The sequence below is a fragment of the Pan paniscus genome, chromosome 2 (genome assembly GCF_029289425.2).
Source record: "Pan paniscus chromosome 2, NHGRI_mPanPan1-v2.0_pri, whole genome shotgun sequence".
In the NCBI taxonomy this organism is placed as follows: Eukaryota; Metazoa; Chordata; class Mammalia; order Primates; family Hominidae; genus Pan; species Pan paniscus.
Window position 1 is genome coordinate 193176376 of NC_085926.1, and position 27981 is coordinate 193204356.

A 27981-nucleotide genomic window follows, 5' to 3' on the forward strand; every position below is an offset into this window, starting at 1 on the left:
AGGAGAGGTGGGGGTGAGCAGGGGTCTGTGCTATCCTCGGGACTCTCTGTGTGTTCGTGACCAGCCAACAGTGACGTTACAATGTGACCACATGGCCTTCCAGACACCGTGACACAGGCTGAGGGGTTCCACAAGCATAAATCCAGGATTTCTTTAACACGGTCTATCCAGCCCCCACAGCCACAGCCAGAGAGCCAGTCCCAGACTCCCAGCCGGGCCCCGGGAGGGCGGCGCGCCCTCCCCGGCGCCACTCGCCACCTGCCGCTCCAGCCTCCTGGTCCCAATTTCTGTCTCTCCACAGAGAGACATTACAAATGCCTGAGCAGGCATTTGTAAAAGCAAATGCACGGAGTCACTCACCATCTGTTTTTGGCACTCACTAAAGAATACTCTGAGTGAACTTTTTTGAAATAATCCTTGCACAGTGGGTGGAAGCATTCCCTAATTCACCTTTTCTATAAATCATGTTTTGCTTTTTGACATTTAATACTGAATTTTCCTGACAGTAGAAGCCGTTTTTCTACAAAATAACGTGTTCCACCCCAAAAAGGAGGGGAAGAGGTATGGCAGCGAGGGAAAGACAGGAAGGAGGTGAGATGGGAGGAGAGGGCGAACGGCCGTTCCAGGATTTCACTGTGAAATCTGAGGGTGGTCGGTCACAGTCCACGTATTCACCAAGCCGAGCGCTGGGAGGGCTGTGAGGGCTTCTTAGCCAGATTCCTCGATTTGTCCTTTTTTCGTGTGGGAACCATCCCATGACCTATGACCTCCAAAGAACACTGCAGTTTTACCATGAGTAACACCCAAAGGAGGCACTGAGCCAGATTCTGTCCCGCAGGCAGGAAGGTGGCCTGGGCCGGGAGGCTCGTCCCCATCTCCCGCACCTCACCCTCGTGCACAGCTTCCTCTAGGGGCCGGCCTCTCTTGAAACTGGCACTGAGCCCCAGTTCCGAATGGCCCCCCACCTCCTTCCTGGCTCTCTGGGTTGGGGACACAGCTGGAGCCCAAGCGGGAGAGCCATGATCCCCAGACAGCCCTGCCAGGCTCGAACCCTCCGACCCCAGGGCAGGCTCAGCTGCTGTATTAGCCTGTTCTCACACTGCTGTAAAGAAGGACCCAAGACTTGGTGATTTATAAGGAAACGAGGTTTGATGGACTCACAGTTCTGCATGGCTGGGGAGGCCTCAGGAAACACACAATCATGGCGGAAGGGACACACCTCACCATAGTGCAGCAGGACAGAGAGAGAGAAGGGGGAAGCGCTACACACTTTCAAACAGCAGATCTCCTGAGAGCTCACTGACTCTCACGAGAAGAGCAGGGAGGAAGTCCCGCCCCCGTGGTCCAATCACCTCGCACCAGGCCCTTCCTCCGACACGTGGGGATTACAGGTTGAGGTGAGATTTGGGTGGAGACACAGCCAAACCTTATCAGCCGCTTTCCAAGGCTGCCTGCTCTCCTGGGTTTCACAAAGCCGCTCATCCAGTGCTCGCTGAGATTGGTACACACACATCCAGAGGGGTGCAAAAGGGCGTCCTGTGGGCACACGGACCAACCACTTAGATACTTACTGGCTTATATTGTTGTGCAAAGTACTAAGAAAAAAGCTTTAGAACTTTGACTTCAACAGATACTACCTCAGGAGGGGCTAAGGAGAAAAGAAGAAGAAAAAGGAGTTGACATGGTTTGGCTGTGTCTCTCCCCACATCTCATCTTGAATTCCCACCTGTTGTGGGAGGGACTGGGCGGGAGGTAACTGAATCGTGCGGGCAGGTCTTTCCCGTGCAGTTCCTGTGAAAGTGAGTAAGTCTCATGAAATCTGATGGTTCCGTAAGGAGGAGTTTCCCTGCACAGCTCCCGCTTCCCTGAACAACACCACCACCACAAAAGACGGGAGTTTCTCTTATTTTTTTGCCTGCTGCCATCCATGTAAGACATGACTCACTCCTCCTTGCCCTCCACTATGATTGTGAGATTTCCCCAGCCACATGGAACTGTAAGTCCATTAAAATGCCCTTTTTCCTTGGCCAGGCGCAGTGGCTCACACCTGTAATCCCAGCACTTTGGGAGGCCAAGGCGGGTGGATAACCTGCAGTCAGGAGTTTGAGACCAGCCTGGCCAACAGGGTGAAACGCCGTCTGTACTAAGAAAATACAAAAATTAGCTGAGTGTGGTGGCAGGCACCTGTAATCCCAGCTACTTGGGAGGCTAAGGCAGGAGAATCGCTTGAACTCGGAGGGAGGAGATTGCAGTGAGCCAAGATTGCGCCACTGTACTCCAGCCTGGGGGACAGAGCGAGACTCTGTCTCAAAAAACAAACTCCTTTTTCCTGTATAAATTACCCAGTCTCGGGTATGTCTTTATCAGCAGCGTGAAAATGGACTAATACAGGAGCCAAATTAAAATATACATTAAGTAGGTAATACTGCAGACAGCTGTAGGGCACTGGGAAAATGCAGGAATGAAACATGCAGACGGAATTGTAGATGCCCTGTTCACATCCATCGCCTCCTTTTGTGGGTGAGACACTGTTTAAAAGGCCAAGTGCGGCCCCAGCAGCCAGGGGGAGTTCAACACGCTGATTTCCCCGCCTGACGTCAGAACCTACTCACCTAATTCACCTAATGTCTCATCTAAAGCCTCTCACTAAATCCCCTCCTGTAACTTCAAAAGGTTACACCCACCAGGCGATGTTCAGGATCCGGCACTTCTCTAAGCAGCACCATGCTGTATAAAACAGGCATAGGGCTCACATCAGGCATACGGCTCACATCAGCACACAATGGCCACGCGGCTCACACCAGGCGCATGGCACGTGACAGGCACATGGCACACTGGCACCTGCTCTTCATGGGATCACAAAGAAAGGAAACATGTCAGGCAGCAACGTAGATGGACATGAGCTCATCTCATCCTCACCATAACCATGCCCCGTGGAAAGGAGGCAGTCGTGGCCAGAGAGGGGAAGGTCCCTGCCCAGGGTGACTCGGTCGATGGCCAAAGCCCAGATTTCAGCCCACGTCTCGCCGATTCCAGAACACACTCAACCTTTCAGGCACAAGGGTTGCCCTCGCTTCACTTGTCCTATTTGACTCCTTCATTAAGGGGCACAGCTCCCACTGAGCCTGCTCACTACAAACCCAAGCGCTGTCAAAAGAGGTAAACGTGTGGTCTGTAGCCCTCTTGATGTCACATACTTCAAGTCCACGCATAAATAAACTCTAGTGGAGAAAACCTCAACATCCCAACCTAGTAGCGGCCCTTTCCTGATGGATCCAGAATCCCTCCACCACCCACCACCACCACAGCTTCCCCAGGCCAAGCACCATCCTCTCTCCCCAGAGCCAGGGTGATGGCCTCCTAAGGGTCTCCCCAGCATTCTACTCTCCACACAGAGGCCAGAGCCCTCCTCCTCTGACCCAGTCAAAGCTGGAATCCTCACTCTGATGCAGGCTGGGAGCTGCCCTCCTCCTGCTAGCTCTGGCACTGATGTCCACTGTGCTCACCCAGGCCACACTGCACTGAGCCTCCGACACAGCAGCCCCTCACACCTGCTGCCCAGATGCTCCTCCCCAGGGCTGCCCAGCCAGCTCCTTCTTTCCTTCAGGTCTTCACTCAATGTCACCTTTTAGTGACAGCTTCCCTGCCCATCCAATTAAAAACTGCAACTGGCCGGACGTGTTGGCTCACACCTGTAATCCCAGAACTTTCGGAGGCCGAGGGGGATGGGTCACGTGAAGTCAGGAGTTTGAGACCAGCCTGGCCAACGTGGTGAAACCCCGTCTCTACTAAAAAATACAAAAATTAGCTGGGCGTGGTGGCACATGCCTATAACTCTAGCTACTTGGGAGGCTGAGGCCGGAGAATCACTTGAACCCAGGAGGCAGAGGTTGCAGTCAGCAGAGATCGCGCCACTGCACTCCAGCCTGGGCGGCAAGAGTGCAACTCCATCTCAAAAAAAAAAAAAAAAACAAAAAACACTGCAACCACCCCCATACTCCTGGTCCTCTTCTCCTGCTGACACACAGTATAATGTACTCACCTGCTAACATACTATATGATTTATTCATCTGCTTTTCATGGAACAAAGAAATGAAAAGAAACCTAACCTTTTATGAACCCCTACTTCACTGTCTCCCAGGCAGCAAACGAGACATTTTAACAGCTCATCTAGTCCTCTTCCTGCCAGGATGTAAGCGCTGCAAGGCAGGGACTTTTCACCTGTTCTGTCTCTTCTGTTCATTGATACACCCAAGTTCCCAGGGCAGCACCTGGCACATAGTAGGTGCCCAGGCTGAATGATGGCTTCAGATAGCAGCAATACTGGACGGGGTTACATGGATCTTAAAAATGCTCATCTCAAAGCAGCACTCGTTTGCCTCTGGCTTTTGTGAATGACCCACAAGGACCAACCTAGGCTTCCCTCTGTCGGCATAAGTGTGCACTGGCCAGACGGCCCTGGGATCTGAGGACTCCCTCAAGCTACGTGAAAGCACAGACCATCTCACTGAGCACAGCTGCAGGAAGGAGACAGCCAAGTCATCCTCGCACGAGGCCCCTGCTGCCCCGCAGGCAGGTCCCCCACCTCCACCGCACCTGCTGGCTCCCCAAGGCTCAAGCCTAGCAGACCATGGTTAGGAAAAGCAGAGACCACTTGCTAACTGCAAAAATCAAGTGGATGACCAATATGGGTAGAGCTAAGCGGTCACCCAAATCACTCATGTGACCCCATGTGTTTCTGACAGGGAAGGCGGGGCCCAGCCAGGTGGAAAGGGGCTATCCACAGGTTAGGCAGCAGGTCCCTATAGGAGCCAGCCCAGAAGCCAGGCCCCCGGCCCTTCTCATACAGCCCTGCACCTGCCCATGAAGGGAGCGAGGCCAGGACAGACGCCTGTGAAGCTGCGCTGAGCACCGGGTCCAGACTTCAGTGAGGGGCTGCTCCGCCTGCAGCTGGAGGCACCCTCCTCTCTACCCTCCACAGAGACTCTGAACGCTCTCAGGTTGGCCCCAGTGTCTGCACAGCCAGGAAGTCTGAGGTGGCACGAAGGAGCCACTCAGGTCTGCTCTCAAAGTTTCCCTCCTATCCTATTTCCAAAGTTGCCCCCAAGCCTCTACTACCTCCTGCCTCAAAGGCAGCAAGACCCACACCAATAAAAGGGAGTCTCCGCCAAGTGCTCAAGAGAACGTGGAATGGGAAGGGGAACAGCCACCTGGAGGGGAGCTCACCAGGGTCCTGCAAAGCAGAAGATGCACACACCCCAGGACCCAGCAGCCCCTTCCAGGCGTGACCCTGGAGAGCCTCAAGCACATTGTTTGCCTGGGTGTTCACAGTAGTGGGAGTGACAAAACAGGGGAACCACTCGGCCATCTCTCAGAAGGCAAATGAGTAAACGGAGGTCCACCCACAATAAAAGATTACACAGCAATTAAAATGACAGGGCAAGACTTCCATGTATCAGCAAAGATAAATCTCAAAATCATAAGGCTATGAAATCTCATACTCACAATGAAATGTCAAATGGATATATGAGAGTGTTTACATAACTGCTGAAAACATACAAAGCAGTAACACATATATTTTATGCATACATATGTGGTAAAAATTAAAAACATACAAATTGCACAAAACACACCAACTTCTTATTTGTGACAGTAAATACCTCTGGAGGGAGTAGGATGGAGAAGAAATAGAGTGAGCTTTAGCTACGTCTATAATATTTTATTTCCTTAAAAAAAGAATCTTAAGCAAATAGAGAAAAATGTTAGCACCTATTTAACTTACACAGTAGAAACAAAGATATCTGTTACTTTTTTTGTTTTCATTTTTCTGTTTTGGCTTATTTCAGAATTAAAATTTTTTAACACCTAAAAAATATATCGTGAGAGGCAAAAAGCAGGGCTGTGTAATATAAATTAGCAGGAAAAATTCTTTATAATGAAGAGGCAAGAGAGTGGGCGCTGAGGAGCAGCCCTGATAGACCTGATCTTCACATGTGTTAATTTGTGGGAACAGGACCACATAGGACTGGGAAGTGTTTCTTGTGGAGAATCAAGGAAGGTTCCTGGGAACAATTCAAAAGAAGAAAAAAAAACCACACACACACACACACACACACACACAGAGAGAGAGAGAGAGAGAGAGAGATTCACTGTGGTGTTATTTATTGTGTGAAAAAACAGAAACTCACAGCTCAGGTTACAAAAGAAATATGACTATAACGTATGCTACAGTGATACGAACAATAAGCTGGAGACAGGGCAGGGGCAGCGAGGCGGGGTGGCGTTTATGGCATATGCCACCGCAGGTGGGTCCCCTATTCAGTAACGTGAGTAGAGAACAAAATTCCCCTGCTCTATCCAAATTAGGCCTGCAAGGAACAAGGGCTCAAGGGAACGTGGGAAAATGAAGACGGTTTGTTGAATGAGATTTACAGCTTTCCACTACCTGGAGAAGCAAGTCACAAAGGGCTCTCCATGGAGCCCAGGCACTGCACCCCAGCTGCCCGCTTTTCTCCAAGCACTTTCTCCTGCCCTTTTCTCGGACCCTCCCTCTCCCCGGGGCCCAGGGAAGCTGCCCTAAGCGCTGACTCCTCTCCTGGGGCAGAGAGACTTCCCTCTCATATTTCCAGGCTGGAACAAATCCCCCAAAGACTCCCGTAAATCAGGTCCAGATGCTGCACATGTCACAGAAAAAGGCTGAGAAGTCAACAGCTCCAGAAATCAGGAGGCGAAGTGGCAAGATCCCGTTTCATTTCCCAAGGCCCCTGCTTAAGACACAGCCTTAAGCAAAAGAAATGTTTTCATTTTGCATTTGCCTTAAAATGTCTCCCAACTCTCTGAGAGCCATATCAGTTCTAAAATCTTCAACTGCTCACATTTCTTCTTTTTTTTTTTTTTTTTTTTTGAGAAGGAGTTTTGTCTCCCAGGCTGGAGTGCAGTGTTGTGATTTCGGTTCACTGCAACCTCTGCCTCCTGGGTTCAGGCAATTCTCCTGCCTCAGCCTCTCGAGCAGCTGGGACTACAGGTGCCCATCACCACGCCCAGCCAATTTTTGTATTTTTAGTAGAGACGGGGTTTCACTATGTTGGCCAGGCTGGTCTCGAACTCCTGACCTCAGGTGATCCGCCCGCCTCGGCCTCCCAAAGTTCTAGGATTACAGGCATGAGCCACCGCGCCCGGCCTGTTCACATTTCTGATCAAAGCGAAAGCCACTCAGTCACTCAGTGAGCCCAAAGAAGAGACCAGTAAGCAGGGCCAGCCTACCTGGCAGTTTACATCCTCTGCAAACGCTGCTCAGCAAATTCAACTATGTAGCCAATCACTCTTCCCTGAAGTGAGTTTTAAAGGGTAACACCAGAGGGAAACGGTGCTCTCGGACAAGTCACGGGGGTGCCCGCTGCCCAGCTGTGCACCAGGGAGCACCCCCACTGGGGTGGGGAGATTTCCCTCTCACATTTCCAGGCTGGAACAAGTCCCCCAAAGACCCCCATAAATCAGGCCCCAAGGGGCCCTCAGCGCTTGGAGACTCTGGCCACAGACGTCAGCAGTGACTGCCCAGGCCTGGCAGGTTCTCCAGGGCCTCAGCCCCAGGGCCTGGGACCAAAGCCCCACCCTGCACTGACCACAGGTTAAATTTGCCCTGAAACTGGGGTCAGCAGCAGAAACAACACGCCCCTCACCCTCCCAACCACAGGACGCAGGCTCGAAGCCTGACGAGGTGATTTCCAAAGTACCATCTGCTCCTGGGAAGCCATTCCCTGAGCCGGAAGCTTGTTCCTTTTCCACTGTGAGGAAACTGGGGGCCACATGGCGTCACACAGAGCCCTCTGCAGGCTCAGTCACCCTCTCACTCTTGCTCAGCACGTCCACGGGGCATAATTAAGTCTGTAGGCTGCGGGATCTCTGTGCCAAAACTGCTCTTTTGTTTCCCAAGGTGAACTCGAGCATTTGGAACCTGGGCATCCAGGCAACAGGCTCGCAAGGCCCAGATTCAGGGGCAGCCACCTGCGCCAGGCTGGGACCTGACACAGGGTGAGCAGGTGAGCCACTGAGCAGGACCATGAGGTGGCATGCTAAAGCTGGGCACAGCCACCAAGGGTGGGACACAGACCTGCAGGGCCTTCACGGGGCCAGGGCAGTGCCTAAGGGTCCACCTAGCACGCGTCAAGCACAAACAGCTGCGCTATGCACATTCAGTCACTTAACGTCGCCCCCACACCAATGTTTTGAGGCAGGTGATATGACTGGGCCCCTGCTACAGAGAGGAGGTGGTTCAGAGAATGTAAACAACTACCCCCCACCTCCCAGAAAGATGAGGTAGAGCCAGGATCTAAAGCGGCCCATCTGTAGCCAACACCATAGTCATCCAAGAGACACACACCCATTCCCACACCCGCTGCACAGGAAAGAGAAAGAAGTCAGACTCGGACCCTGTCCCCAACCGCCCCAGGCTGGGAAATTCACCAGCACTGCGGACAGAGCAGGGGATAACAGCAGCATCAGAAAGACCCATAAGGCCATAGGTTTGCAGAGGGAATGCAGTCCCTCAGCAAGGAGCTTGAGTCGGACTAAACCAGCAGAAAAGGCGGTTTCCGAGTACCATGCTCGCACAACAGGGAGCCGCCGCCCAGGCCTGGAGATCCCTGTGACGGTCACGGCAGGACTGGGGCTGCAGGAGTGCAGAGCCAGGCGGGAGACAGCAGCGGGGTTCCCTACCCCACACGGCTCGCACCCACGAGCTCAGCCCCCAGCAGGACCCAGTCGGGCTGGGGACTCAGCTCCATCCAAGTGGGCTGAGCAGGGCCAGGCAATGGGTTGGAGGGAGCCATGACTCTGGGCCTGCAGCTGAGGAGGCTGCAAAGCTTCCTTCTGGAGCAGCCGATCAGTGGACGTGGAGCAAAGCCTTTCATTGTCCACAAAACACAGACGACTGCAGGGAGTCACAAGTGGGTGAGATCCAAAAGCTGTGTCAGGCTAGAAACCAAAACAGAAGACAAACCGGCGCACAGAGCAAGCACAGCGTAGAACTGGCTTCCGAACACAAGGGAAGGCAGGCGGGGAGACCATGAGTGCAGGGAACCAGAGAGGGCACAGGAGAGCTGCTCCCAGTCTCCCTTGTCCACTGAGCAGCTGTGTGGCCCTGAGCAAGTTGCTTGGCCTCTCTGGGCCCCAGTTTTCTCATGGATAACATGAATAGACTCAACTCCAGGACCAGAGTCTGGACTCCCTCCAAGCCAGACCTCTTCTGCAGCTAAATGAGGGAGGTGGGGCTCCACCATCTCAGCCTGTAAATCCCACCTCCTAGAAAGAGGCTCCCTGCTGTTCTATGGGCAGCTCCTGGAGGAGGGAGGGAAGGTCCACCCCGGGCAGCCCTGGGATTCCCCTGTTCTGTGCCACCCAGCTGACCAGGGGAAGAGGCCACCCAGCCAGCAGCAGGCACAGGGGCACCGTGGGAACCCTTCTGGTGGGGCCCCAGCTCTCACAGAGCATTCCTGGCTTTGGAGGGACAAGAACAAACTGCCAAAATCAACAGGCATCGGGCAGAGTGCTCAAGAATCGGCAAGCTGGACTCCAATCATGGCTCCAAGCAAGCTCATCTGTGCAGCCTCTTCCTAGGGGAGACTAGCTACCCCTCACAGGCCTGGCTGCTCCAAGGTTAAATGAGGGAGGAAAAGCAGGATCCAGCATGGTGCCTGCCACCCAGGGTCTCCTGCGATGGTGGCAACTGTGGCTCATTGACGGTGACGATAAACCTGAGACAGCTCTGGTCATTCCAAGTCCCTCGCCCTCATGCTCCGCGCAGGCCTGAGGTGCGGCCCCGCACAGGGCAGGGCCCGAGGAACGAACCAGTACCTCCCAGAGGACGGAAGGGAAGTCAGCACGGAAGCCTCACCTAGGGTCATTCCAGGGATTATCCCAGAAAGAGGGGAAGAGCAGCCTCCTCACACCCCGCAACTTCTCACCCGCACATTCAGGATGGGGTCTGGAAAGGGCATGAGCTCTGTAAGCCCCCAGCACTGTTTATACACGCCTGGAAGAGAACAGACTGTTACTCAGAGCCGGAGCGTCCCCACTCCTCTTATGGATGAGAAACTGAGGCAAAGACATCAGAAGGCCTTGCTAACAGAAGCCAGGGTCAGAGGAAGACCCAGAACTCAGGATCAATAACATCTGGGCAGGACTCTGTCCACCACACTCCAGCTGAAGTGAGCGCCCAGGGGCAGGTGCAGGCTGAAGAGCTTGCCCAGGGCACTGCCTGCCAGCCGGGGCTCTAGGCAGACCAAGCAACCTTCCCAGGGCTCTCAGGTAAGGGAGACAAGTGAAGCCCCTTGTACCTCCCAAGGGCCAGCATCAGCATTTCTTCATGGTAATGCAAGGGGGACAGTTCCAAAACCCAAAACACCGCTGACACTTCATGGCTAGTGTCAGGCTGGATGACTTTCTGCAGGAGAACCCGTGACAAGAGGGACCGGGAAGCTTTCTTTACAAGCTTGAGGCCTCTGTAGGCGGCCAAGGACGCCATGTCCCGCAGGTCTGAGCAGCATGTGCACAGGACATCTGACAGGCATCAGTGTCCAGCCATCCCACCCCAGCCTTCCATGGCTGCACTCACACCCCACTGCCCACCGTGCTGGCATCCAGCTCCTCCAGTGTGCGAGCCTATGCAGTCTTACCCATGCCAGGCCCTGCGCCACTACATCCTGGAGACACAGAATGAAATAAGACACAGCGCTCATCCCCCAGCAGCTGGCAGAACGGCCAGTGTCAGCTTGGCAGGAGCCAGGGGAAAGGGGCTCACCAGGGTGGAGGTGAGAGGTAGGTCCCCACATAACTGGTACCGTCCGAGCTTCATCATGAAAGGCGAGTTAATCAGATGAAGATGGGAGGAATGGGTGATCCGGGGAAGAAGCCCCTGAGCAAAGTCCCAGAGATGGGAAGTGGCCGGGGTACACCGCAACCCCAGGCAGTCCAGCCAGGTGGATCACCATGGCAGCCAGGTACATCCTGGCTGGGCCGGCACGGGCCCCGTAGCTCTCCCTGTGGCTCCCGCTCCAGAGTCCTGGCTACTGCTGACTCTCTGCCAACCCAGAGAGCCACACACTCACCCAGCCAGGCCGCCCTAGCCCAGCTGCTCCCCTCTGCCCCATCTTCTGGTCATGACTCTCCTGCCAGGGACAGAAGACAGAGGCAGTCTGTGGCTCCAGCTGCCTGAGTTCCCTCATCTCTAAGGTGGGCAGGTCACATGCTACCCACGTATCATGGGTGTATATCCTCCAAGCTCCCTGCCCCCCAGCCAGCCTCTCCATCCTCACAAAGCAGCCCCGGCACACCCACAATCCTCGACCCTGTGTCTTCCTACCCCCTAGACAGCAGGAGGCCAAGGGTGCCCTAAGCAAAGCCTGCACTATGCCTGATCTTGTGCAGGTTTTTCAGACTGACAAATCCACCTGCTGAGCCTATGAAGCCCCTGCAGAATCCCACGCTGACCAGGACTCAGGGAGCCTGGCCACCTGAGTGGTCACACAGAGGTCACATCCTGGGCTGCTGTGATGCTCTGGCAAAAGCAGGGCCACCTCACAGCCTTCAGTGAGGCAACAGCCACAGAGGGTGAGGCCAGAGACCCCACTCAGGGGGACAGCGTGGCATCCAGGCATAGGAGCAGGCTCTGGGAGTATGTGGGGCTATGTGGATCCATGAGCGTCTCCCCAGAGGCCCGGCCTTTTTAAGTCATTTACAGCTTACACTTGGCTGATGCCCAAAAATGACTATAAACAGTTAGTGTGTGCAATCAGACCAAGAAAACAAATCAAAAACCAGTAAGAGGGAAACAAAACATCAAAATTTGACCAGAAATTGTGTAATTGTGCACCATTTACTATAAACAAATTTGGATTGGAACCTTCGAGAAACTAAGGAATGTTCATAGAGGCGACTCTGTCATCTACACAAGACTACAAAGGCTTCATCATCCTGACAAGCCGCAGCTCCCACTCCAGAGCACAGGCCGGCTAGCACTGCAGAGCCTCTGTCCAGGGCCAGGTAGGGCTAGGGCCCCTGGGGAAGGGATGTGATGAAGATGAGCCTCTTCCTTCCAGCAGGAAAGAGAAAGTGTGGATGCCCCTGAACATCAAATAAGGCTAAGGCGTCCTGTGCTTTCAGAGAGAGGCAAACAATATATTGCCAAGAGGTAGGGGAGGGAGGAGTGTCAGAGAAGAAAAAAACACCGTAGTTTGGAGAATTGAAGACTTGCAACAACACAGGGACATCGGAAATAAACCTGGGCAGAAAGCTGTTTTGCAAGCTAGCTGCACTGCCCTCCAACTGAATCAACGGTATCAGCATGGTGAATAAACAGGTATGTGCTTTCTAGAGTGACAACAGCAGGGTGTCCGTTCCCAACACACCTATTCCGGTACCATTATTAGCAGCCACCGTTGACCAAGCACCTGCCATGTGCCAGGCTGTGAGCTGTCTCATTTCATCTGTTATCTGAGCAGCACACCTGTGCCATCCCCAGGCCTGCCTGAGCAGGGCCGCAGGGGCCAGCCTCTGGGAGACTAGTCCCACTAGCAGAGGATGGCTTAATCGGGGCTGCTTAACAGTCATCGCCCTAATAAATAAAACAAATGGCCTTAATTTAAAACACAGTAACTTAACAGCAGGCTTTCTGTCAGCTGATGAGGCCTGGCTCCACGCTCAGAACAGGCAAGTAGTTAGAGTGGCCTCTCAGAGTCAGAGCCGTGAAGTCAAGGTCCCTGTGGCTTGCGGGTAAGGCATGGGACATGAAGTTGCCCTGGCCATCTTGACTTGTCTTCCACAACCCACACGACGGTGTGAGTGGTCCCAGGGCGAAAGATAAGAGCCCTGGATGGGAAGGGTGTGAGGAAGGGCAGCAGGGAGGCCTTCGGGCCCTGCCAGGCGACCCTTCCAGCAAGCAGGCAGCCGGGCTCCTCCTCCCAGGGAGAGGCCTCCCGCCCCAGGTACAGGCCTGGGAAGCCCTCATCTCACCGCGAGGACAGTCGCGTGGGACAGGCCTGTAAGGTGGCATCCGAGTCCCTCCCGCAATTAAGGACGCCGGGCTCCAGGCCAGCGCCAGGGACAGACCCAGCACCAGGGCGCCCCCCGGAGCCGGCCTCTGGCAGCCTCGGGTCTTTTGCCAAATTCCCCACCGGCGCCAGGATACCGAGGGGCCACCCCCACCACGCGGCTCCAACAGACACGTTTCCCACACTGGCTGCGGCGGCCCGCCGGGCGTGACGGGGACCAGGCGGACTGGAAAGGATGTGGCTGGGGCCCCGGGGAGGACCAGGCAGGAGCGACGGGCCTCCCCACGCAGCCTCCCTCCGACCGTGCTGCCGCATCGCCCGTCCCAGCGGCTCGGCCCCGCCTTGTACCAAGGGCTCATCAAAGCCGGTTTACCAGCGGCCCAGGAAGGAAATGACCGCCCGCCGCAGCCCCGCCGACTGCCTTTCAGTTCAGTGCTTTCGAAACAACAAGGGCGGGCGGGGCTAGAGGAGGAAAAAAAACACCCCGCGGGAGCCTCAGGCTTGGGGGCTGCAGCCGTGCGCACCTCGCAGGCCGGGGGTCGGGCGCGCAGACGCGGTGCAGCGGCGCCCCCAAGCGGCCGCGCGGGGCACTGCACTCGGCCCGTGTGTCGGCCCCGGGCGGGGGAGGGACCGCGCCGCGGAGGAGGGGCCAGCCCCGCCCAACGCCCGACGCCCGCGGCCCCTCCTCTCCAGACGGGGGGCCCCGTGCTGACCGCAGCCGCGGAGCCTCCAGCGCACATCCCGGAGCACAGGACAAAACCTGTGCCTGCACCGGAGCCCCCATCCAGCTCCCGCAACACTGACCCCCCTGGGCAGCCTCGGGCACGGGGCACCTGGAAAGCCAGCCCCGGACACCGCGCGGATTCTGCCTCCCGGAGGTCGGACTGCATCCTCCCGTCCCGGGCGAGGCACATCCAGGAGGAGACAGGGAGGCGGAGCCCCCTAGGATAGGTGAAGACGACAGGCCCTGCCACCTTCACTGTGGGTGTTAGGGTGGGCTGCCTCTCAACCGACCCTTCCGAAAAAGACGGGGCTGCTGCTAACACCTCCCTCCAACAGCAGAGGAGGTGCCTGGGCCGCTTCTAAAGGCAGCTCGCTGTGGCACTCAGTCACTGCCCCTTTCTGGCCCAGGGTATCAGCTGGACGGGGGACACTGCGCCCAGAGCTTCCTTCCAGTTCCGATGTTTGGTGAACCTGCAGCGCTCCCTGAAGCAGATGAGAGGGAAGCTGCACTCCCAGAAAGCGCAGTTTTGGTTCATATTGAATGGATTTATTGGGGGTGTCATCGGCAGGCGGATGACAGATTGTGAGGTGGGCTACAGCCCTGCCCTCATCCCCACACCCACAGCCCCTTGGCAGAGCTGCTAGCGGGGTCCTGAAGTGCCTCCTGCTGCTCTGGGAGCTCCGTAAGCCACCTGCTCTCAGCCTCAGGGATGCCACACCTCTTTCCCCAGCCTCAGCCATGCTCAAGTGAGGCGTCTGCACTTTTATACATTCTAAAGGCCTGAACAGGCCGGGCGCGGTGGCTCACGCCTGTAATCCCAGCATTTTGGGAGGCGGAGGCGGGCGGATCACCTGAGGTCAGGAGTTCGAGCCCAGCCTGGCCAACATGGTGAAACCCTGTCTCTACTAAAAATACAAGAATTAGCCGGGCACGGTGGCGCACGCCTGTGTAATCCCAGCTACTCGGGAGCTGAGGCAGGAGAATCGCTTGAACCCGGGACATGGGACATGGAGGTTGCAGTAAGCTGAGATCACACCACTGCACTCTGGCCTGGGGGACACAGCAAGACTCCATCTTAAAAAGAAAAGAAAAAGAAAATTAAAGAAAAGAAAAGAAAAAGGGGAGGGGAGGGGAACAAATGTTGCTACTATTATTCTCCTCATCAAGACTTCATACTGGTAAACATCCCCTTGCTGACTTCAGGCACATCAGTGTACACGTCAGAAATTTCCAAACCATGTCCTCGGAATATGCCCATTTCTAGCGATGTTGTAACACCTTACAGGGTAAGGAGGGGAAAGTCAAGGTAACTGTTTTTTGGGTTTTTTTTAATAAAATGCATTTTGGTAAATATATTTAAAAAATACCAAATACATGTATGTAGTTGTCCTTAGCAACATGTAATCATCTCATTATTTGTCATTAGGGAAATGCAGACCAAAACTAAAATGAGATATCACTTCACACCCACTAGAATAGCTGTAATTGAAAAGATGGATGATTACAAGTGCTGGTGAGGATGTGGAGAAATCAGGACCTCCATACACTGCTGGTGGGAATGTAAAATGGTATAGCTACTGAGTTTGGCAGTTCCTCAAAAGGTTAAACAGAGTTAACCATTCCACTGCTAGGTTATACCCCAGTGATGTGAAAACATATGTCCACACAAAAACTTCTAAGTAAATGTTCACAGCAGCATTATTCATAATAGCCTCAAAGCGGAAACAACCCAAATGTCCATCAACTGATGAATGGATGATGTGGTTTATCCATACGATGGAATAGTATCCAACCATAAAAAAGGGTGAAGCATTAATGCATGCTACAACATGAACCCTAAAAACACTAGGCTAAAAGAAGCCAGACACAAAAGACCACATATTAGCTGAGCCCACTTGTAGTGAATACTCAGAAGAGACACATTTATACAGAGAGCAAGCTGATTTGTAGTCTCTAGGGACGGGGGAGACAGGAGGACGGAGGGTGATGCTAATGGATACAGGGTTTCTGAGGTGACAAGTGTTCTAGAATCAGTGGTCATAGCTGTACAACCTTGGGAATACACTAAAAACCAATGGATTGTATACATTAAATGAGTGAGCTTTATGGTACATGAGTTATATTTCAATTTTTTTGCAAAAAAAAGTAATTATCTATCTTTTTAAAATATGGCCTACAGGAACAACAGTCAGGAAGTCATGAGGAATGACTGATACCCAAAGCTGGAGCAGTTAATCCGTGCATTGAGGCCCCCACAGATTTTATAAATCCCCGTCGATCAGTGTATTTCATCTATATCATGACCCCAAGGCTCTGCCTTATCATTTCAACACATACTTGCGGGCTTCTCCAGAGTTTATTGTATTTGATACAATACTATACAAAGTTATTTCCCTTAGATCTGTGATTATAAAGTTTTCCATAAGAAACATACATTGGTACACAAACTACTACAGCTGTTTTCATGAGTATATTACAATTTAAAAGAATGCCACTGTTAAATGCATTTGATAAAATATGCACTGTTCTCTAAACACTGCCATATAAAATGTCGGCCTATCTTTTCAAAGAGCCTCTCCCTTCAGGACACGTTTCTTTGATCACCTCTTTTCCAGACCATCATAACTTACTCAAAAGTTTCATTCAGGTGCAAGGTGCCTGCTGCTGTGACAAGCTGGAAAATCCATTGCATTTCCAGGGTGACCTGTTTGTCATTAGCTTCATCAATGAGACAGCCAGCATCAAGGTCAAGGTCTTCACATCCAGGCTTCTCTCAAGCCCCACCAATGAGCTAAGGTATTCAACTTTTCCAAGTCACTCACAGGTTTGCTCTTGCACTCAAAGAAACTCTGAGAATCCCCTAATGCATTTTAACATTTGTCCGGTATTCCTAGTCCTTGGCACATGCTCCTCCTGGAACCCAACCTGTAAGGTAACCCAACCTGTAAAGGGGATGCGAAGGTTTAAAGGGTGTCCCCTGGAATTCATGTGTTGGAAGTGTGAGCCCCGGTGACGTTGCTGGGAGGTGGGGCTTTTATGAGCTGATGAAGTCATTAAGAGGGATTCATGCCTGTCTCCCAGGCCTGGGTTACTTCTCTTGGGAGGGAGCGAGTTCTCACTCTCACTCACGGCACGGGACGAGTTACCAAGAGTGGCTGTTATAAAGCCAGGCGCCCCTCACGCTGTGCCCCTTCTGCATGCCTCTGCTTCCCTCCCCAGAAGCTGTCACCATCCTCTTGGACTTCCCGGCCTCCAAAACCTCAAGCTAAATAAATATCTTTCCTTTCTAAATTACCCAGTCTCGGGTATTGTTATGGTGAGAGAAAACAGACAAGGATCCTGGGGGATGTGCAGTTTCCTTCTTCCTCCTAATTTGTCACCAGGAAATGGAGCAACCCAGTCTCAGGCTCTGAAAGAGGCTGAGGTTTGAGGGAAAAGGGGCAAATCACTAAGAACTCTTCTAGGATATCCTGGGTTTAATCACTATAGTTATTAGTCAACTATAAATATTTATTGAGAACATAGAATGTGCCAGGAACAGTGCTGAGACTATAGTGTTGATGGGAAAAAGAGGAAGTACCCCTTCTTCATTGTTCTGTGCTTCTCTATGGAGGATGCTCTGCTGGACAAACACTCCGGCCTCTTGCTCCCTGCCCCATCCTCCTCTCCTCCTTGCACACTAACTCCTCCTTAAGGCAGGAGGATCTACGTATGCAGAACCTGCCCCTCCCTGCAGGGAGGCAAGCAGCTGCCAGAGCTGTCTGTGCCTCCAGAAGTCTGTCCAGTTCTTGTGTCCCAGGTTAAGAGACTGCTTGCCCGCTCTATCATTTCCAACTCAGGCCAGAAATAAGGATGGCATCTATGGGGTTCCCGTAAACCTCAATAGATGAAGGTAGGTAAGGTCTCTGCCTTCTGGAGATTACCTTCCAGGAGGGAGACAGAGAGACTACAAACAAGTTAACAGGATAGTTACTTGCTCAAACATGCAGAGCACACTCCAACCTGAGGCCCACACACTTGCAGGTGCCTCGGACGGAGTCCCGCCCAGAGGGCTGTGGCTCCCTCACTTCCTTCAGGCTCTGCGCAAATGGCACCTTATCCGTGGAGCCATCCCTGACCACCTGTGCACCACGGCAAACAACTCCCCACACTGACAACCACACACTCACCACGGCAAACAACTCCCCACACTGACAACCACACACTTGCTATCTCTGCAGCCTGCTTTCTCTCTGTAGAATTGATCACAATCTGACTCACTCCATATTTATTTGTTAAAAATCCATCTCCTATACATTCCCTGCAACCCCAGAATTTAAGCTCCATGAAGGCAGAAAGTTGTTCTGTTCCCTGCTGTTCACAAGTACCTAGAACAGTGCCTGGCACAGGATATGCACTTAACAACACCCTATGAATGAATACATGAAAAAATGAATACATGCTATAAAAGACATGCACAGCCGGGTGTGTTGGCTCACAACTGCAGCCCAACATTTTGGGAAGCTAGGGGAGGAGGATCACTAGTTTGAGACCAGCCTGGGAAAGAAGGTGAGATCCCCTCTCTACAAAACAGTTAAAAAAAAATTAGCTGTGCATGGAGGCACATGCCTGTAGTTCTAGCTACTCAGGAGGCTAAGGCAGGAGGATCCCCTAAGCCCAGGAGTTTGAAGCTACAGTGAGCTGTGATCACACCACTGTGCTCTACTCTAGCCTGCGCGGCAGACAGAAACCCTATCTCAAAAAAAAAAAAAGAGTAAAAGAAAAGGCCAGGCACGGTGGCTCACACTTGTAATGCCAGCCCTTTGGGAGGCCAAGGCAGGTGGATCACCTGAGGTCAGGAGTTCGTGACCAGCCTGGCCAACATAGTGAAACGCCATCTCTGCTAAAAATACAAAAATTATGTGGGCGTAGTGGCGGGCACCTGTAATCCCAGCTACTCGGGAGGCTGAGGCAGGAGAATCGCTTGAAAGGAGGCGGAGGTTGCAGTGAGCCGAGATCACACCCTTGCACTCCAGCCTGGGTGACAGAACGAGACTCCATCTCAAAAAAAGAAAAAAATGCACAAGGTGATGGGAAAGATGAAGGCTGGCATGAGGGTTGCGTTAGAAAAGAGATTCGGGGAAGGTCTTTCTGAACAGTTAAGATTTGAGCTGATAGCACAAGGGAAATACCACAAAGAAGCAATATTGCTGTGCTCCATGGAGGCCATACAAGCAGTGGCTGGTGGGCCCCACCGCCTCTGCAGAGAGCTGGCCAGCATGGGGAAGGAGAGGAGACATGAGAGGCGCCTTGAGGCCTGTTCACTGTGATCATTTTCCCAGAAGTCAGTAGAGTAGAACCATGTGATGAGACTGGACCCGAAACAATACACACAGCAGCACTGAGCTAAACTGGACTAAATGCGACCCAGCAACACAGATGTGATGGCCCCAGCTCCAGCAGCCATCCTGGACCATGAAGACAGCGCCACCCTCAGGGATGGTAAAACAGAGAGCTGGAAGGAGCCGAGGACCGTGGTGACTTCACGAAGCCCCCATGCCAGCCCAGGAATGCCTACCTCTGGACTGCATTGAAATGAGACATAAATTCAACCTTGTTTAAGCCACCATTATTTGGGGGTTTCATGGTATATTCTGTCAAACCTGATCCGGCAGGAAAGGCACATGGAAGGGATAAGTCTTGATCTAAGTTTTACGAGTGTGAGACTGCACTTGACAGAAAGACAACAGATGCTCAGAAGCAGAGCAAGCAAAGCGCCATGAGAAGGAACAGCTTGTCCTAGAATTCAGGAAGCTCAGCCACTGCTGTGGGTCTAGGACACTGAAATGACCTGGGAGGACAGGTAGCCAGAAGCCACTGGAGGTTCTGAATGGAAGCGATACAATAAAGGCAGCATTCTGGCCGGGTGCGGTGGCTCACGCCTGTAATCCCAACACTTTGGGAGGCTGAGGCAGGCGGATCACGAGGTCAAGAGATCGAGACCATCCTGGCCCACATGGTGAAACCCCATCGCTACTAAAAAATACAAAAATTAGCTGGGTGTGGCGGTGGGTGCCTGTAGTCCAGCTACTCCGGAAGCTGAGACAGGAGAATCGCTTGAACCCGGGAGGCAGAGGTTGCAGTGAGCCGAGACCACACCACAGCACCCCAGCCTGGTGACAGAGCAAGACTCTATCTCAAAAAAAAAATAAAAGAAAAAGAAAAAGACAAAAAGAAGGCAGCATTTTAGCAAGGTGAATGTGGCAGCCTTTCCCAGATCAGCACAGCCAAAATAGCCTGGATGGAAGAGTCACAGTCAAACAGTTCCTGAACGCCCACTGTGAGCCAGGCATCGTGCTCCCCACGGAAGGTTACCCAGAGGACAGGATGCCTGAACTGGGTCTTAGAGACCAGCAGGAGAGCACTCCTGGATTTCTTACAGCAGTGACGCCCAAGCCTGCCTCTGTAACTCCATCCAAATACAGACTTCCAGGCCCCACCCAGGAGATTCTGAGCCCACAGGCTGGGGTGGGGCCCAGGATTCTGTATTTTTAAAAGTGTCCCCAGGTGATTCTGATGCATTTAGAAAATGGACTTACTGTAGAGGCTAGAAGCAGCTCCTCCTATACTGGTACCTGGAACATAGCAAGTTCTGAAGTTTACTGATTAACAAATAATATGCTTCCCTGTTCACAGATAATAAACTAACAGATTAATTAAAACCTTCAAACATATTTAAAACAAGATACATGAATCCTTTTTAGCTAATATCCAATTAGCCAAAATAAAATCTAACGTCACTAATAATGTTCTGTGATCTATTTCTGCAACCATTTCAGCTACAAGGTGTTTCTATGCCACTTGAAAATGGCCTGAGACCTCGGTGTGTGGGCACCAGCCCCGTGCCAGTTCACTGTGGCCCTGCTCTGCATCTTGCAGCCATGCTGAGGTCCCAGAGCCAACTGAAGGGAAGAGGGGCCCCCAGGCTATCTTCAGACAGTTCTAACACCACTCAAATCAATTCTCCCTGGGAATAAACTGCCCCCTGGACTTTACCTTACAAGACAGAGGTGCTCCTTAAAGGGGAAATACAGCACAAAGGGAACAGCACTGACCTAGGATGCAGGTCCAGCCACAACTGAGTAACTTCTCCAGACAGCCTTGGGCGAGTTTCCTCACCTGTCATGCTATATACTCCAAATCCCTTCCAGCTCTGGCACAGCCAGAGTGAGAAATTCTAGTTTCCTTCTTCCGAGTCAATACTGAAAAAACAATTCCAGTATAAAATTCCCTCATCTGTCAGGTGCTAGGGAGGCAGCATTTAAGACACGTCAATGTCAATGCGCTTAAGGAGTTTAGAGTCTAGCAAGGAAGACAAATAATTACTCCAACGATTATATAAATACAACTGTCATAAATGTTACTAAGGAAAAGTGCTTGGAGTTTGAAAGTGTGTAATAGGGGCTCAGGAAAGGTTTACCAAGGAAAGAACACCAAAGCCGAGACCTGAAAGCTGAGTACCAAGGATGGAGGCAGGGAGTACTCCAGACAGAGGGAAGGCATGAGTCATATGTTCTTTTCAGGAATATTCCAAACCTGAGGAAGAATTAAATCACAAGCAAAATGAAGCAAACCTTTTAGAATCGCACATTTAAAGGAAAAAAAGAGCACTTTTCATCACAAACAGAAAAATTTACAAAATATGAACTCAAAAATCATGGGAATGCCAGGTGCAGTGGTGTGTGCCTGTAATCCCAGCTATGCAGGAGGCTAAGGCAAGAGAATTGCTTGAGCTCAGGAGTTCAAGACCAGCCTGGGCAACATAGCAAGAATTCTTATCAAAAACAAAACAAAACAAAACAAAGTAATGGAGGCCAGGCGCGGTGGTTCACGCCTGTAATTCCAGCACTTTGAGAGGCCAAGGTGGGTGGATCACCTGAGGTCAGGAATTCGAGACCAGCCTGGCCAACATGATGAAACCCCATTTCTACTAAAAATACAAAAAATAGGGCGTGGTGGCGGGCGCCTGTAATCCCAGCTACTCAGGAGGCTGAGCCAGGAGAATCACTTGAACCTTGGAGGCAGAGGTTGCAGTGAGCCAAGATCACATTGCTGCACTCCAGCCTGGGCGACAAGTGCAAAACTCTGTCTCAAAAAAAAAAAAAACAAAAAAATTAGCCAGCGTGGTGGTGGGCACCTGTAATTCCAGCTACTCGAGAGGCTGAGGCAGGAGAATCGCTTGAACCCAGGAGGCAGAGGTTGCAGTGAGCCGAGATCGTGCCACTGCACTCCAGCCTAGGCAACAAGAGCAAAACTCCATCTCAAAAAAAAAAAAAGAAGTAACGGGAGCAATTTTATGCCAGGACTGATAACCCCTTATCCAATCACTGACATCTGGCTAGAAGTCCCCAGACACTAAACCCTCACACCTCAACAGAGGAGGTATCAGTTCCCTCTGGTCATTTGCAGCTGCCTCCAGGCCTTGAGTGAGGCTGCCGGAACTGGGCCCAGTAAAGTGGGGTAGTCCGAGCATGAAACACTTACTCCAAGACAGGAGGAGCTCGGCCCTGAGGCTGGATCTACCTCTGGGCCAATATTTCTGGTGCCAACTAAGAGTGCCAGGCATTGTACATAGGGATGGATGATAAGACATGATACAGTCACAGCACCAGGGAAGTAGAAAAGGAAAGAAGGGACGGTTCCTTGGCTCCAAGGAGGGGATGGTTTCTGAAGATGGGCAAGACTTGGAGATGGAGAGAAGGAGCGCCCCAACAGTGGGAATGACAAAAGCAAAGGCAAGTAGGCTGGAACGCACTGGGTGTGCAGCTAGCGCTGCAGCGGGAGCTCGGGACAAGGGGACAGAGACCCGGCAACAGTGCAGAGTAGGCCCGGAAGAGATGACAATGCTGATCTTCAAGGCGGTGTTTGGAGACCTGGTCAAATCCCAAGATCTGCCCAGACTGACCCTATGGCCAAGGGCCCTCAGTTTTCTACCCTGAACTAGTGCAAAGTTTCTCAAATATTAGGGTCGTTAGGATCACCTGGGACAGGTTGCCAGGTTCCTCCTCCAGAGAGGACCTTCAGAGGTCCCAGGGTCTAGGGACTTTCTCAGGAGAGGTGAAAGCTGAGTAAAGAATGGCCAAGGGCCCAAGAGGACACTGTGGGCAGACAGTACAGCATGTATAAGGCCCACTCCATACATAGCTAAGGTATGAGGTGCATGTAGACAAAGGAGGAGAGGTGAAGCCAGAGAAGTGGACCAGGCTCACAACACAACAGCCCTACCAATAAACTGGGACTTCACTCCGTAGGCAACAAGGAGCTATCACAGACTCCCGAAGCCTGTAGGATCCTGGCAGCAGCTCCCCTAGTCACTCACATAACACAACTCCTGCCTCAGCATGCTTCCCCAACCAACATCAGTCTCCACCCTTTAATATTACCTACTACTCCTTAAAATCTGGCCTCGGATCCCCTCTGTACAACTATTAGGTCAAAATCAAACAAGCAACTTGACCTAGGCAATTCACACTATGTCAGGAACACATCTCAGACAAGGAGAGCCAGGCAGTGAAGAGAGATGATAAACAGAGATGGAAGCTGTCATGGAGGCAGATTGGTCCAGCCTGGGACAAGGCGGCCAGCTGTGCTCTCCCCAGATCATATCTGTTCCTCTTGAGCTTTCTCTTCCTCATTCGGAGGAACTCCAGGCTTCTCTAAATGGGTTCATGACCCTTGGAGGAAGGGGAAAAAGGGACACAGAGAGGAGATAAGATGGTTCACAATGAGTTTGACCAGATCCTACTGAAATACCTTAAGAGCAATGAGAAGTGTCACTGCAACTTCAACACTTCCAGAGGCCTCACCAAGGCCCTCTCCAGTTGCTCAGGATGACTACTGGTGACCAGTCCCATCCTCATCAGTCAAAAACTGAGGAACATAAACAGAGGTGCAGACTCTGAAGGCAGTGCTGAACCCTGCAACGTTAGCAAAATGGGGGCGCGCGGAATCTCCTGGGGGCTGCACTTAACTGGGGGAGAGGAAAACGAGGCGGTCACTAAAAACGCAGCTCCACTCCTCAGCACCAGCTGAGGGCGTCTGGCTCCCGGACACGCCCCCGAACGAGACCTCCCGCAGGTTGTGAACACTACATTGCAAGCGGGCAGCTCAGGGAAGATCCTACCCGCTAGTTCCCCGGATCCCCTCCGGGAGCGCGCACTGACCTCGCCTAGGATGGGGTGGGCCACCCACCGGGAGTCCCCAGCCGCGGCCCGCTCACCTTGCACTTGAAGCCAGCGGCGGGCGGCAGGAGCTCCCGCAGCAGGCCCTTGGCCACCTCGCGGCTGGCCTCCTCGCTCACGAAGTGAAGGTTAAGCACCTCGTGCGCCTCGAACTTGGCGAGACGCAGCAGTGAGCGCAGCGCGACGCGGGCCTTGGCCTGCAGCGCGGCATTGTGCTCCGCCTTGGTGAACATCATCAGCAGGTGGTAGTCCACCGGCCCGGCACCGCCGCCCTCCAAGCTCTTGGCCTTCGCGCCGGGGGCTGGCGCCACGGAGCCCCGCGCTAGCTCCAGCGCGGGCGGCGAGGGCGCGGCGGGAGCCCCGGCGCGGGCCTCCTTCAGCCTCTTGGTGGCGCTGGAGAAGGTCTCCCGGCCTGAGCCGAGGTAGTAGAAGGCGCAGACGGCCAGCGCCGCGGCCAGCAGCAGGGCGCAGTAGTGGGAGCGTATAGCGCCCAGGCGCGCCATGGCCCGAGCGCATGGGAGCCCGCCTCGGAGGAGGCCCATGCGCTACGAGGCCGCGGCGCCAGCGGTGCCAGCAACGCGGGAGAGCCCTCGGGTACCCGGACGCCGGCGGCCACTTAGCCCCGGCGCCAGGCGGCGGCCATGGCAGGGGCGGGGCCGCGCCGCCTGGAGCCAATCGCGGGTGCCGGTGCGCGGAGGGGCGGGGCCGGGCTGCCGAAACCGCTGGGTCCTAGGTTCCAAGGGTATTAGAGGAGGGGTTAGGGTGGGATCCGGCGCCCGGCGTTGGGAGGGGCGGATTCCGGACTCCAGCTTGCTGAGGGCTGGCCCGCTGTCCCGGCTGAGAAATGGCGCCCTACGCGGCGAGCCCCAGAGGATATCCAAGCTGAGTCTTGAAGGGAATGGAGGCGCCCGAACAGAGGAACTTAGGTTAGCCAAAAGCGAAGCTGGAGGCACCAAGAGGTAAAACTTTAGTCTCTGCACCTTTTTTCCCTCAATTTCTTGGAGGCTTTAAGCCGTCTCGGCCTCTCCCTGCACACGAGCTGCAGCTAGGCAATTTAAACCGGCAGCTCCTCCCTTTTCCCCCGCCCTGGGAGGAAATGGCCCGGGCCGCACGTCGCGCCGGAGGCCGAGCGGAGGGAGGCTGGAGGATGTGGCCAGCAGGGGGCCCCCGCCGCCCGCACGAACCTGCGAGGCTGCTCCCCGAGCCCCAGCACCGCAAAGCCCTGGAGGGCGACATTCATCCACTTTTGTTTTATAAACAGACTTTTAACACTTTATCAAGAGCCTCCTTGAGAGTACCAGGGAGTTTTGCACGCCGAGGTCACGTGCCCAAAGTCACACAGCTAGCCAGTAGCAGTTTTGACCCTAGGCAGTTGCACACTGCTAACTAGATAAAAACGTACTAACTTCAGTCTTCTAAGAATTGAGGCTATACCAGTAGTTTTTAAGTAAACACGTGCAAGTGCTGTGCATGCTGTCTAAATAGACAAAGAACTTGAGTAACTACAGTAACCCTTCAGTTCTTTGGCCAAGTTCTCTGATTTCTGACCAGAGATTAGGTAAACGGTTTTTCCTGTTGAGTCATTTCCACATTGTAAGGTTGCATGGATTATCCAACCTCTCTGCTTCAGACCTTGGCTTACATGTCACTACCTACACAAATGATCTCTAAATACCTCCTATCCAGTGTCTGGGCTAAGTGCCATCCTCAGTAATTCTGTGAGGGCCACCTAAATATATGTACTACCCTAGTCTCATCTTTCTTCATTGCAAGAACACGTGACTCCAAGAGAACAGAATATACATTTGTTTTTTATTAACCACAGTATACCCAGTACCTAACACGGTGCCTACCACATTGGATGAGTCTCAAAAATATACTCAACCATTGAAACAGCATTTTTATTTCTAGAAAATCTTCCTAATAATTTAAGAATGTTCAAAATATTTAACCGTAAGAATAAAGCAAGGCCAAGCATGGTGGCTTAGGCCGGGAATGGTGGCTCACGCCTGTAATCCTAGCACTTTGGGAGGCTGAGGAGGGCAGATCACCTGAGGCCAGGAGTTCGAGACCAGCCTGCCCAACATGGCGAAACCCCGTCTCTACTAAAAATACAAAAAATTAGCCAGACATGGTGGCGGGCGCCTGTAATCCCAGCTACTCAGGAGGCTGAGGCAGAAGAATCGCTTGAACCTGAGAGGTGGAGGTTGCAGTGAGCCGAGATCATAACACTGCACTCCAGCCTGGGCGACAAGAGCAAAACTCTGTCTCAAAAAAAAAAAAAAAAAAGGCAGTGTGGTGGCGGACACCTGTAATTCCAGCTACTCAAGAGGCTGAGGCAAGAGAATCGCTTGAACCCAGGAGGCAGAGGATGCAGTGAGCCGAGATTGTGCCTCTGTACTCCAGCCTGGGGAAAGAGAGCGAGACCCTGTCTCAAAAAGCAAACATAAAAATAAAGCAAAGCTAGGTTCATGATGGCAAAAAATCAGAATCAAATGGTCATCAATAAAGTGGTTAAAGCTAAAATAATGCAGTCATTAAAAGTGATGTTTTCAACAAACTGCAGGTGGAAATTTAAAAAACTAACAAATGGGTGAGGTGGCTCATACCCGTACTCCAAGCTATGTGGGAGACTGAGGTGGGAGGATCACTTGAGCTCAGGGGTCCAAGGCTGCAGTGAGCTACGATCGCCACAGGACTCCAGCCTGGATGACAGTGCGAGACCCCAATTCCAAAAAAAAATAGTAATGGTAACAAATGGAAAAAAAAACCTATAGAGACTAAGAAACATATTCACCAACTGCAACGTATGGAACTTATGTGAATTCTGATTTGCACGATCTATTTTAAAAATCGTATTTGAGACAACCAATTTGAATATTGATTACGTAGTTTTACAGTTTAAGAAGTGTTACGATTTTTTAAACAGTCCTCAACTTTTAGATGTACATACGGAATGATTTGCTGGTGAAAGGTCTAGGATCTGGTTCCAAAAAAAAGTCCAGGAAAGGGGAAAAATGGGTAGGAGAATAAATATAAGCCATGAGCTTATAGCTACTGATTTTCTCTACCTGTACATGCTTGAAATTTCCCATAAAGTTCTCCCCATCTATTAAGTGAAAGAAGTGGGTAACTGTATGATCCCATTATATAAATGTATGAATACACACACCCAAAGGTCTAGAAGGGTATACACCAAAAAAGTAACAGTATCTCCCTCAGTGCTATCCAGTAGAACTTCCTGTGACAATGTATATATTCTACAATCTCCCCTGTTCAAAACAATAGTCACTAGCCACATGGGGCTATAAAGTTCTTAAAATGTAGCAGTACGACTGAGGAAATGAACTCTTTGTCTAATTCCAATTAAGTAGCCACATGTAGCTAGTGAGTTCCATTTTGGACAGGACAAGATAATGGAATTGTGGATGATTCTCTTGCTTCTTCTTAACATTTCTCCACAAGCAAAAAGCTTTGTTTTTGCAATAATTGAAAAATTAAACTGTTTTCACTTAAAATATTTATAGACTATTGATGTGGGTTCTCCACAGAACTATTCTGAAAATGAAATGAAGCTGAATAAAGCAAGTTATATTGAAAAGTTTATGTGTCTGCTTTCAATTAGCTTTTTTTTTTTAAAGCAAATGCAGGTGATTCACTTCCAGTTTGGTTTTTTCAACCTTCCATTCCTTCAGTCCCAATTCACAGACAAACGTGTGTGTGTCTGTTTACTAAAAGGATAAAATGGGAATGCGCTGCATAGATTAGGAACATTAATGTCAATCATAATGGAAAAAACTTAGAGCAAGCCCCTCCCCCCACCCCCCAAAAAAAACCTTTTATCTTTTTGCCAATGAATTAGGGGCTATAACAGCTCTGTAAACAAAGAGAATTATATACTTAAAAGATCCAAATGGATTTCTTGATTGAAGTAATCAGCAAATAGGATGAATGTGGATTTGAAAGGGCTGGGAAGAAACACCTTAAAAAT

The 27981-nt window shown here is 51.9% G+C and overlaps 1 protein-coding gene and 1 long non-coding RNA gene across 2 annotated transcripts in view; both read right to left on the reverse strand.

The window, feature by feature from the left end:
• The window catches only part of XXYLT1 (xyloside xylosyltransferase 1), a 202151-nt gene extending 174994 nt beyond the window's left edge, over positions 1-27157 (reverse strand). The window contains exon 1 of the mRNA XM_003807641.6: positions 24029-27157. Within this exon, the coding sequence (XP_003807689.2) occupies positions 24029-24532 (504 nt within the window). The 5' untranslated portion in view covers positions 24533-27157. The remainder of the gene's footprint in view (positions 1-24028) is intronic.
• Positions 1180-5088, reverse strand: LOC134730067 (uncharacterized). Its single transcript, XR_010111724.1, has 3 exons — positions 2685-5088; positions 1638-1791; positions 1180-1536 (listed from the first exon to the last, which is right to left on the reverse strand). It is a non-coding gene; the product is annotated as an uncharacterized LOC134730067 (long non-coding RNA).
• Positions 27158-27981: the final 824 nt, after the last annotated feature.